Source organism: Miscanthus floridulus, chromosome 17 (genome assembly GCF_019320115.1).
Source record: "Miscanthus floridulus cultivar M001 chromosome 17, ASM1932011v1, whole genome shotgun sequence".
Lineage (NCBI taxonomy): Eukaryota > Viridiplantae > Streptophyta > Magnoliopsida > Poales > Poaceae > Miscanthus > Miscanthus floridulus.
In genome coordinates, this window is record NC_089596.1 from 72,443,813 (window position 1) to 72,456,229 (window position 12,417).

The 12,417-nt window shown below is 44.3% G+C and overlaps 2 protein-coding genes across 8 annotated transcripts; one reads left to right on the top strand and one right to left on the bottom strand.

Moving 5' to 3' along the window:
• Nucleotides 1–314: 314 nt before the first annotated feature.
• Nucleotides 315–7,328, top strand: LOC136515089 (pentatricopeptide repeat-containing protein At2g01390-like). Of its 7 annotated transcripts, none has more exons than XM_066508776.1 (5): nucleotides 315–1,088; nucleotides 1,990–3,051; nucleotides 4,650–4,730; nucleotides 6,157–6,375; nucleotides 6,765–7,328. In XM_066508776.1, exons 1-2 carry the CDS (start codon nucleotides 431–433, stop codon nucleotides 2,970–2,972), a joined length of 1,641 nt encoding a protein of 546 aa, XP_066364873.1. In that variant the 5' UTR covers nucleotides 315–430; the 3' UTR covers nucleotides 2,973–3,051; nucleotides 4,650–4,730; nucleotides 6,157–6,375; nucleotides 6,765–7,328. The 7 variants fall into 7 exon arrangements, with proteins under 7 accessions (XP_066364873.1, XP_066364877.1, XP_066364874.1 ...); XM_066508780.1 differs by having other exon boundaries at nucleotides 6,213–6,375; XM_066508777.1 differs by having other exon boundaries at nucleotides 4,679–4,730.
• On the bottom strand, nucleotides 6,480–10,575 carry LOC136515090 (uncharacterized). Its single transcript, XM_066508782.1, has 6 exons — nucleotides 10,244–10,575; nucleotides 7,986–8,112; nucleotides 7,335–7,477; nucleotides 7,086–7,148; nucleotides 6,925–6,990; nucleotides 6,480–6,815 (listed from the first exon to the last, which is right to left on the bottom strand). Exons 1-6 carry the CDS (start codon nucleotides 10,412–10,414, stop codon nucleotides 6,738–6,740), a joined length of 648 nt encoding a protein of 215 aa, XP_066364879.1. The 5' UTR covers nucleotides 10,415–10,575; the 3' UTR covers nucleotides 6,480–6,737.
• Between the last annotated feature and the right edge of the window lie 1,842 nt (nucleotides 10,576–12,417).

Consider the following 12,417-nt stretch of genomic DNA (forward strand, 5'->3'; position numbering starts at 1 on the left):
CCCTCCGCCGGCGGCCTTGTCTCCCCCATCGCCTTCGACGTTGTTGCCTCCCCATCCAGCTGCAGGACTTTGATGTAACCAGGTCTTCTTTTGAGGACCTCTTTCCCCGTTCGGTTGGCTGAATGTTGGCTGAAAAACACTGTTCCGACTGAAATGTTGTGAGAAAAAAACACTGTTCCGGTTGAAAAAAGAAGTTGGACAAGCCGGATATGAGATAAGCCGGCTTTGTAAAATGGCTGCTGTTTTAATATAATATATGAGTTGTTGTAAAAAAACATCAGATGCGGAAACAAGGTGCTTGCCTCGGCACACCGCAACCACAACCACACAACCAGCTTCGAGCCGCCACTGCTACGGGCTGCTGCCTGCTGGTCCCCAGACGTGACGGCGCGTGCACTAGGGCGCGGAGAACCCCTAGTCACCGACCGCCATGCTCCGTCGCAGCCGCCGGTTCCTCACCAGATCACCTCGCCGCCGCCAACCCAAAACCGCCGGGAAAGCCGAGCCATCTCCCACAGCCGCGCCGACCTACACCCGTGACGTCGTCCGCCGCGCCACCGCCATCCTCCGCGACCACCCCTGGTCGGCGGCGCGCCCGCTCCTCCTCTCCCTCCCCGGCCTCGCCTGGGACTCCCACACCGTGGCGCGCGTGCTCAAGACCCACCCTCCGCTCCAGAAGGCCTTCCTCTTCTTCCGCCTGGCGGCCACCGCGTCGTGCACCTTCCGCCACGACCGCTTCACCTACACCTCCATGATCCACCTCCTCGGGGAGGCCGGCCGCGTGCCGGCCATGCTCCGCCTCCTCGCCGAGATGCTCCGCGCCGGGGTCGCGCCCGACGCCGCCACCTTCACCACCGTCATGCACTGGCTCGCGCGGGCTGGTGACGTCGACGGCGCCATGCGGGTGTGGGCGGAGATGAAGGCGAGGAGCAGGCCTACCGTCGTCAGCTACACCGCGTGCGTTAAGATTCTGTTCGACGCCGGGAGGGCAGAGGAGGCGCGGGGGGTGTTTAGAGAGATGGTGGCTGAAGGGCTGCGCCCCACCTGCAAGACGTACACGGTGCTCATCGAGCATCTCGCCGACACAGGTTAGGTGTTCGACCAGATGCCTGTGCGACGCCATTTGCATACCATTCTCTTTTTTTTTTGATGCCCCGATAATTCAAGGACAAGCTGTAGTATCTGAACTTAAACACAAACTCACACCCCACACCACACGCACACACTGTGCGCAAGCTGAGAGGTACTTGAAGATCAACGAACTCTAAGAATGACGGGCACGACACCTTGACCATTGTAGAGCATCCGCGCTTGAGGCTGCAAAGAAAATGGGGGGAAAACCCCAGTGCGAAAACCTGCTACGAGCAGTGCTCGAACCCAGGCTGCGGGCGCTCCACCGAGCATCCTGACCACCAAGCCAAAGGCTCGTTCGCATTTGCATACCATTCTTAGCAGAGCTGCTGGCTTGTTTTAATCATTTGACGGGATGTGATCCTGTTGGTAGCTATGTTAAAAGAGGGGTCCAGGGTAGGTTGTGAAGAGGTTAATGTCGGTATGCAGGTATGGATAGTCTGGTACTTCATTTTATCAAATGGAGTTTACGTGTCATTGCTAACAGCTGAATCAGAAAATGAATGCATATGACTCGTAGTTTCACTTACAAATTACATCCTTTCAAAAACATACAAATTACAAACCTTACTCTTATACAATTTTCCGTTCATTTTTTGTCTGAACTCGCTTTCAATTTTCTCATCATTCACTTAAGTTTGACCTTATTATCATGCTAAGAATGAAGTCACGGCAACCATTCCATTTTGCAGCCTTGAGAATGTACCTACTATTGCACATCATTGAAGAATGGAATGGTTATTTAACAATATTAGAAGAACTAGAATTCTATTTTTACTGACATATGTCATTGATTTGTTTAAGTACACTGTAAATCTTGGTACCATCATATATTAACATGAACCTGACTGACTTCAGGAAAATTTGAAGCTACTCTTGAGATTATGGACAAGATGAAAGAAGCATGTGTACAACCAGATAAAGCACTCTGCAATATTTTAGTACAGAAATGTTCCAGGGCTGGTGAGACATCAGTTCTTACTTGCATTCTTCAGTACATGAAGGAGCATTTCATTGTCCTTCGTCGACCTATTTTTTTGGAAGCACTAGAAGCTCTAAAAGCTAGTGGTGATAGTGATGAACTTCTTCGGGAAGTAAACCCTCACCTTTCATATGAAGGCATTGAGAATGATCCAATATTGTCTGATCAAGGCTATCTTACTGATAGAAGTATTATTCTCTACCTTATGTCTGCAAACAAATGGTCTGCTATAGAACAAATGGTTAACCAAATGGCCCCAAAGAATGTGAAAATGGAGACCCATATCCTGTCTGATGTTATTGAGGCCAGCTGTGCAGACCGTAAACCGTCTTGTGGGCTCGCAGTTATGCGCTATGGTTTAGGAGTAGGCTGTGAACTTGGTAGGTCTGCATATTGTTCTCTTCTTGGTCAGTACATCAGAACTGGTTCATTTGATTTAGTCTTAGAGATTGTTGAGGAATTGATTAAATCTGGTTGCAATCTTGGGACATATATATCATCTGTTTTAATACTCAGATTGGGCTATGCTGGGCAGTCTGCATGCGCAGCTCATATTTTTGGATTGTTGACTGCAGACAAGAATGTAGTTTCGTACACAGCCCTTATCAATGCCTATTTTCAAGCTGGCAAAGTTAATGGTGCTCTTGATCTATTCACACAAATGAGAACTAATAGAATATCTGCTTGCTTGGGTACATATGAAGTCCTGATACATGGCTTAAAAAAGGCTGGCCTGAAACAGGAATCAGATTACTACCAAAGAGAGAGAATGAATATGCAATGGCATCTTCAGTATCATGGTCAGCGCTCGCCTGAAGATACCTTATGTAACCATCTGTTTTGTAGCCTTCATGGGTGATTTTTTCAAGATGGATTGATATACAATGTTCTTATCATTAGCACAATCGTTCCAGCTTCATCCATCCTCACCCTTGAAGGTAACACATGTCCCTTCATATTTGCTTTGATATGAAATCAGATAAGAAAATGGATTCATCTCTAAATTGTATAATTGGAGCTCCATGCTGTGGAAAACTATGGATAGTGAAATTGAGGAATGGCTTGGAAATTAGTGCAAAACTACAATAAATTGGAAATCCTCATGTTGGCTTAGGGCGTCCCCAACAATTGTTGAAGTCGCCAGCTGACTTGGATTCTCACCGATGTGGAGGTTAGAGAAAACGGAAAACTAACCTTGCTAGTGACTTGTTCATCGCTGGTCTCGCTCAAAAAAACAAGGTGAGAGGAGATCAGGTAGAATTTGGGAAGAAAGCGAACCAGACTCCAGTGGCGCCCTCTCGGCTCCCACTAGACTAATCCTGGCGGTGGATCCAAACGCTGGTGCGTGCTTGCCCAGCCAACGGCGCGTACACATGGGTGGCCACCAACTGGGTGGCGCGTGCTCGCAAGCTCCCTGCCATCACCGTGCCCCAGCTATGAATCCTAATTTCCAAGAAATGGCTACGAGAGTGGAGCGAGCGACAAGGCCAATGGCGCACGGGTCTGGAAGTGCGGCGGCGTGGGAGGAGACGTGGCCGATGAGTGGCGGTGCAAGAAGAGACAAGGCTGGCCCACCTGGCGTCCTGGTCGGAGCGGCGATGGGGCCGGCAGCAGCGGCGCAGATCAAATCTGCTCGCTGGTGCCTGGGTTCACATGATGGGAGAGAGATGCGGTTGGAGAGAAAGGATTTTTTTTAAAAAAAAACCTTACATGTGGGTCCTACGTGGTGACGAAGAGCTTAAATACCTAACAGTGGGCGATTTCTGTTGAGGATTCCCTTACTGATCTTGGGAGAAAAAACGTTAAAGAGTTAAAGAACCAACTGTAAGTCTGCAACTGCAAGTCCATGGCACTGGAATTTGCCATCTCACCATCCAGTCATCCACATCACTCCTGGATCTCCAAGGTTTATCTCTTTCTGTTTCCCCTAAGGAGATAAGGAAAGGGAGAAGATGGAAATAGAAGAATGCCAAAATGTTAACCATAGGTGCAGTTATATATTTGTTATTGCTATTTACTTTGATTTATCACCACTGCGCGTGCTTTGCGCGTGCGCAGGGGTGATTAGTGACATAAGCGCTTACATGTCAAACTGATTCATTGTCAGTGCCACAGCACTGGAAAACATCCTTTGAATGGGATCAGCAGGGCAATTTGGCCGGTTTCAGTAGTTGAGGGCTGTTGGATGTCAATATTATACTTCAGCAACAGTTTGAGGGTGTAAAATGTGCTTTACCCTAAAGTTTAAGACAAACTTAAAAAACATATTTTTCCAGAGAGTGAAAATGAGATTTCATTGACTTTCTTTTCCTCAACCTTTTTCACTTCACCTTTGGAAGAACTGTTGCTTCTGTTTCTAGCCAGTATGGTAAATATGATAGGATCACCTTACCTATCATGAGTTCTCCTAAATGATTAGAAAACTTCTGTTGATTTTGACCTTTCATGGTCTGTGCATCCTTCAATTAGTTGCAAGGTTGTTTCATAATGTCACATGGGAACTGCAGTTAATCAAGATAAATTTGAAATTTTGTAGGAACTTCTAGAAAGTACCATGTTTTGCAGGTAATTGTGGGGAAGCACCCAGTGTCCTGGAAGCCTGGATCAACAAATAGAGGTAAGTGAAGTATTATGCTAATCACCAATAAAACTATACCTTGCTTTATCATCCAACAAGGATTAACTCCTTTTGTTTTATGGGAATTGGGCAAGAGCAATGCCCTTTTATTATTGAACTTCTTTACAAATTAGGAAGCATCCATTGTCTCATCAATAAAGTAGTAGCAATGTAGCACGATGCACCATCTACATATATGCCATATGTAGAAATTCTGTGAGATCTCTGTTTAGTATCAAGACTTGTTCTGTAGTAGAAAAGGAAGGTTATGCATAATGATTTAGATGAATTGTTCAAAATATGAAAAATCTGGAGCTATGTTACTTGAAGAATTTCTAAGCAAATTTGAAATCAGCGTATCACTTAGGGGGTGTTTGTTTTTGGAATGAAGTGGTCCATCATCATCTCACTCTCTAGTTTTTTGTTTGGTTTGTGGAATGGAATCAATTGATCCATCACTACCTCATTCCTCACAAGCTAAGAGCAGGTCCAACAATAGTCGAATCGACTAACATGTCAGATTTTTGTCTGAGCTGGATGAGAGAGAATGGTGAGCTTGGCGATGAACTTGGCGACTAGCTGAACACGCTTTCCAAGAACCTCAAATTAATTTGCTGAGCCAAACGAAGGAGAGAGAAAACTACGTTATATGCAAATTGAGACTGACCACCGGGTCCAGCATAATGAAACCAGGTGTATTGGAATTTGTGAAGAGACAAATTGTTGCCTTCAAAAAAAGAGACAAATTGTTGTATAAGTTGGTCTATAATCTGACGTGGAGCCTCTTACAGCCAAGTGCTTGTCTCAACTATTAAACTTGCTCTAATAATTAGTACTAGTATGACGAATGAGGTCATTCCATTAGATTTGAGGAATAAACTCATGATGCAGCACCCCATCTAAAATGGGACCCAAACACTCCATTATGGAAGCATTCTTTCTGTTCTGCTTTACATGGTGGTGTTCCTAGGTATCCAGCAACATTAGGAATCGTTTGGAAACAAAATAATCCCGTCCAATCCATGTATTGGGAAGGATTGGAGGGGAAAATAGTTCATTCTCCACTCCAATCTATATGTATTGGGAGGGAATAGGTTTTACTCAAATAAGCCATAAGATGGCTGACATTTTTGTTTTCTTGAGATTAGAGCATCGACATTGTCCACTCCAATCCATATGTATTGGGAGGGAATATGTTTTACTCAAACAAGCCATAAGATGTCTGACATTTTTGTTTCTTGAGATTAGGGCATCAACATTGTCTTGTCTTATCCCCATTGTTTTGTCCTAAGTAAATATACCGTAGTTGTGATTACTCTCAAACAGAAAACTAGTGATGGACAGGTTCATATGCTATTACAATGGTCATATTGCTCTTACTTTGAATGACCCCAATTTATTCCATGTGATTTTTGTTGTCACACAGGACTAATAGCTTCTCTTATGGTGATCGATTTGTCTTGGTGCTACTGCTAACTGCAGCTCACCTTCCAAAAGCATTCAACTGTTCGAGATTGCTACAAAAGCTCCACGTGATGAAGATTGGTGCTACTGCTTTTATCAAGCCATTACTCAGCAGTCTTACCACATGCTCACTTAAAAAGTTCTCGGCTACTATTGCAGAAGGGTTTTAACATGAGACTCGGTAATTCGCTGGCACTTCTAGACACCATATTCTGCATTCCTGATTAGTTCTGCATGCAATTTGGGCAAAACATGTGCTAAATATAATGGTGAAACATCGAGAAGGGTGACTAAAGAACTTGTTTTAAACTTGTCATTTCAATCCACATCCAGTCAGCAGGAAAGAACTGAGCTAGAGGTTGAAACATCTTTAGACAGGATACTGCATATCTACATCAGATGAGGCTAACATAGTCTAGTTGTCCATTAACTAGCCACCTGAATCTAAAGAACTTCATGCATATATATTACATAGCACGGCAACATTCATCAAACATGCTGCATCCTATCTTGAATCTGTTAGTTGAAGTTCAGGCTTCACTGTTAGGCCACTTTCATAGTTGTCTTCAGCCTCTTTGCAGCCTGCACAAAGCCGACAATGACCTGCAACTCATCCAATTGCTTCAGCATGGGCAAAAGCAAATTGGAATTAACACAGCAAAGCAGACTGTCAGGACCTCACATAATGATGCAAGTTACTGGAGTCAGAAGTTAAATTTGTTTTATCAACCTGGGCCGTGAAGTGCCTTTGAACAGCATCAACTAACTGCTCCCTGGATGGATTAGGGCATGCATCCTGTTCAGTAAATGCAGTCAGTTAGAACATCGAAGCACAATTGGATACTTGCAGTTGATAGTAGGGCCTTATCTAGGAATTTGAGCTGTACTTACGAGATTGAAGTGGCGCCAATATCTCCACAGTGCAGTCAGTTCTAGCTTGCTCAGGTCAACTTTCTGCAGTGTTACCAGTCAAAAGAATGTAAAGATACAAGCTGCAGAAGCAATGTGGTCCAAAAATAATTGAGCAACGACTGAGAGCAAAACTACATATAAAGTCATCAACACAGATTACTGTAAAGTGATTGTTGGATTCCAACAAAATGATATCAAGTCCACAACCCAAGGAAGCGAAAGTCGCACCGTGTGAGCTCTTGAGGAAGATGACACAGACGCCTTGGAGTGGGAGTCACATGACATTGAGCGGCTGAGGGATTTTCTGTGGAAACCCCTATGCTGCCTGCTCCTTGACCGCTGTGGCTTCGGTGATTGTGCATCATCGGAGGCTGCAAGAAAGAAGATTAAATAAGCCAGCATTTCAGACGCATATAACCAAGTTGCAGGACATGGTTAGGAAACAAGAAAACTGTGCCTCAAACTAAATTCAATCTGTACAGGTCCGTGACCTAATGGCATGTAGATATTTTTCAGATGTTCTTTAATCAAATGCAATGCTAGTTCCTATAAGGAACATTATTTGTCTCTAGAACTTGTGTGTTTGTCTTGGATAGATCTGACTGTATTTCGGATTTATTTTCTACTTCTGCTGCTGAATTGTGCAATCCAAAACATATGACCAGTACTGTAGAAGATTGACGAAACTAGTACAGAGTGAGTAATACTCGGTCTCCAAGAATGAATAACTACACAAATAAAACCGAGATCTATGCTCACTTGAGTTGAAATGAAACATCAGGGAATCAATCAATTATATAAGAATCAGTTCTAGACACGAACTGTGAAACAGACAAAGCATTGTGATTTGTGAATGAAAATACAATCCTGGTATCTTACCCATATCTGAACTATTCCACTGCATGTTTTCACAATCAAATTTATCATCCTCCTCGTTGCCAGTCGGAGGTTCAATCACACTTAAAGCATTACGCTGCAGCTTTACCTCTATTCCATTAGTAAGAACCTGGAATTTGAGAGCAGATGAACATCAGGTTTTTAGGAATATAAGCGCAAACATAAAGCCAATATCATTTGATAAAAGTTAGTGACTTCTACCATGACAATTGACAAGTTTATTTGAAAGCAAATTTTAGCACAAAAGCATCCTATGGTTGCCCCATTTCGAGTTGTGTATATTCAGGAATCAAATGGCTATAAAGGGCCTAAAGAATACTACATATTAAAACAGCAATGAGTGGTGGCGCGCGTGCTGAGGGTGGTGGGATCCAAACACCAGAGGATAACCTATGGTGGTCATATAGATAAATAAAACAAGAACAGTCAGCCAAATAGGGCCAAAATATCACGTGAGATGAGATGTCTAAATCAATGCACCATCTAATTATTGGAAGTTCGGAACCAGAACCAGACATCGCTGGAAATCAGCAAAGCATGATTTCATTTACAGACCTATGACTCTAGCATAGCATTATTAAACCAAAAAATGCTCACATAATATAATATATTGTTAATTACCCAAAAATTCGTACTGTCAAGGTTTGGCTGTAAAGAGTTCAGATCCAGAGGGGTGTGAACTCAATAGCTCGTCGAGACAATGATGGTTGCTTGAATGAGCTATTTGGATAGATAAATATTTTGCAAAATAAAACAGAAAGGATAAATCTAAAATCAAATTAACCGATACATTGTGTTGGCACAATGCAAGGAACAGTGAAATAATGATATACCGTGCGTACAACTTGCAGGCATTCCTCAGAATATCCTCCCAAGTTTCTGAGTGGCAAGGCTCAAATCGAGACGCATACAGGAACAAATAATTTAAGAGCTGCCTCCAGAAATAACAAAGAAACGCAGCTCAATCCAAATTCCCTAAAAAGACAGCAAGGACTACAGCCAAACTCAAATCTAGGTACCTAACGCAACAAGCAACAATGGTCCACGGCCACGAGTTTCACAATGGTCCACGGCCACGAGTTTCACAATTGATGCTGACAGCCCAATTCAAATACAGATCAAACAAAATGAAACTCTGCAGTGCAATCAGGGCCACGAACAATGCAGTGACAATGAGAAACCAAGATCTGAGTTTTCTTCTGAATAACTGCAAGTAGCTGCGGAAAGTTTGAACAGAAAAATTGAGATTAGACAATCTTGGGAATAAATTTAATGGCAATATTGCAACCTAGATGGAGAGAAATTAGGAATAGTCCAATGCTGAATCAAACTGCAAGGTACAGCAGTGCAGCAATAACTTAAACCTAGAATTAGAAAGAAAGAAAGAAAAAAGGGTAAAGAAAACAAGATCGATCTGAACTTCAATAAACTAATCCAGATTAGCAATCCGAGCTAAATTAGGGTAAACCCTCCAAACATGGACCTGATCGAAACTCTAGAGCAACTAAAACCCAAAATTAACAACTAGAAAAGCAACTCACATTGCAGCAAATCAAGATCTGGGATTAAAAAATCCGCAATTGCAAGGTGGAAGCAGCGAATTACCAGCCAATGCCATCCTCTGAGGCCGACGGCCTTCTTCAGCTCAATCGAAATCCCCTAAAAAGACGCAAGGACTCAAATCTAGATACCTAAAACATCCAAGGCAACAAGCAATAATGATCCACGGCCACGAGTTTCACAATTGACGCAGAGCCCAATTCAAATGCAGATCAGCCAAAATGAAACTCTGTAGTTCAATCAGGACCACGGACAATGCAGTGACAGTGAGGAACCAAGATCTGAGTTTTCGTTTGAATAACTGCAAGTAGCTGGGGAAAGTTTCAACAGCAAAATTGAGATTAGATAATCTTGGGAATAAATTTAATGGCAATACTGCAAGAGAAATTAGGAATAGTCCAATGCTGAATCAAACTGCAAGGTACAACAGTCCAGCAATAATTTAAACAAAGAATTTTGAAAAAAAAAGGTAAAGAAAACAAGATCGATCTGAACTCCAATAAACTAATCCAGATTAGCAATCCGAGCTAAATCAGGGTAAATCCTCCACACACGGACCTGATCGAAACCCTAGAGCAACTAAAACCCAAAATTGACAACTAGAAAAGCAATTCGCATTGCAGCAAAGCAAGATCTGGGATCAAAGAATCTGCAATTGCAAGGCGGAAGCAGCGAATTACCAGCCAATGCCATCCCCCGAGGCCGACGGCCTTCTTCACGACTCCGTGCAAGCCCACGAGCACCGACTTGGTGCGGTTGTTGCCGGTGACCACCACCTTGGTGTGCCGCGGCAGCACGGACATCTCATCCTCGCCCCAGCCAGCCGGCACTCGGTTGACAGCCGCAATCATCTCGCCAACGGATCAGCGCCCTACCTGCCGCGAATCCTCCCCCCAATTGCCGCCCAATTCAGGCGCGGTGGTCTGCTCTGAGGCTGGAGCAGGGTGTTGGGGGCTTAGGCCCGGGCTGAACCGGTTTGGTGTGGTGGAGGCGCTGGGGGGGGGGGGGGGGGGGGGGGGGGGGGCGGGGGGAATTGAGCGCGTTGCGCGCACTGAAGCAGGAGAGAGAGAGAGTGTGCTGCGGATGCGTGAGTGTGTGACTTTCTTGCTTTTCGTGTTTCCTGTGCTGCTGGCCTGCTGCTAGTAACCCTACACCGCCTGCCTGCTATGGATCCCAGTGCGCAGGCGCCACCCAGTGGGAGCGTGACGCGTGGCTTTTAAGATGCCTTATTTTTGATACATGTATTTAGAATATATCTACAAAGAACAAAATATCTTGTTACTTGAAAAGAAAGGAGTAGTAATTTATTTGGGCCCTTGTTTGAATGGTTTTGAATTTAGTAGCCGGACAAAGCAAGAATGAGATAGGTTGGGATCCTGGAAGGGGTCTTTTTTTATTGTCTCTCATCTGGGTACAGCTGTAGCATCTGTTCGTATATATGTATAATTACACAACACATGTCCACTATTTACACCACTCGTGTATAAATAAATCTATAACTATACTCAGATTTAAAGACCGCGTCCTTCTTTAGATCACTGAAATCCTCTGATTTTGTAGGCGGATCCTATTGTAACATCACACGTGAGAGGCAGAAATTATTTAGGGGCCAGCCCCGGTGAGGCAAGCGAGTTCGTCCATCAGGAATTGAACCCGCTGAAAGGTCCTAATGGCTAGAGGGGGGTGAATAGCCTAATAAAAATTTCTACAACAACACTTAACCAAAATGGTTAGACAATTATGAGGCGAAACAAGTGTTGCGTTAGCCTACTCAAAATGCAAGCCACCTACCACAATTCCAGTTTAGATAGTGTCTATTCACACAAAAGCTATAACACTACCCTATGTTAGTGTGCTCTCAAAGGCTAACTAAAGAGCCACACCAACCAAGCAAGCAAGCTCTCACAACTAGCTATACTAAAAAGCTTGTCAACTAGTTTGCGGTAAAGTAAAGAGAGTGATCAAGAAGGTTATATCGCTGAGTAGATGAAGTAAACAATCAATCACAAGGATGAATAATAATGAAGACCAATCACCTCGGAATCAATGATGAACACAATGATTTTTTATCGAGGTTCACTTGCTAGCCGGCAAGCTACTTCTCGTTGTGGCGATTCACTCACTTGGAGGTTCACGCGCTAATTGGCTTCACACGTCAAACCCTCAATACGGTGCCGCACAACCAACACAAGATGAGGATCACACAAGCCACGAGCAATCCACTAGAGTACCTTTTGGCGCTCCGTCAGGGAAAGGTTAAGAACCCCTCACAATCACCACGATTGGAGCCGAAGACAATCACCACCCTCCACTCAACGATCCTCGCTGCTCCAAGCTGTCTAGATGGCGGCAACTACCAAGAGTAACAAGTGAAATCCTCAGCGAAACACGAACACCAAGTGCCTCTAGATGCAATCACTCAAGCAATGCACTTGGATCACTCCCAATCTCACTATGATGATGAATCAATGATGGAGATCAGTGGGAGGGCTTTGGCTAAGCTCATAAGGTTACTATGTCAATGCAAATGGCCAAGAGTTTTGAGCTACAGCCGGCCATGAGGCTTAAATAGAAGCCCCCACGAAATAGAGCCGTTGTACCCCTTCATTGGGCACTGATCGGGGTGACCGGACGCCCCGGTCCAACTGACCAGACGCTGCTCCTCAGCGTCCGGTCGCCCGATGGCGGCCACGTGTCTCTTGCGTTCAACAATGAACGTTTGATCTCAACAGTCGACATGTTGACCGGACGCTCCGACAGAGTTGACCGGATGCTGAACCCTCAACGTCCGGTCGTTTATAGTAAGGGTCTAAAACGAGTTTTTGCCGACCGGACGTGTCCGATCATGCTTGAT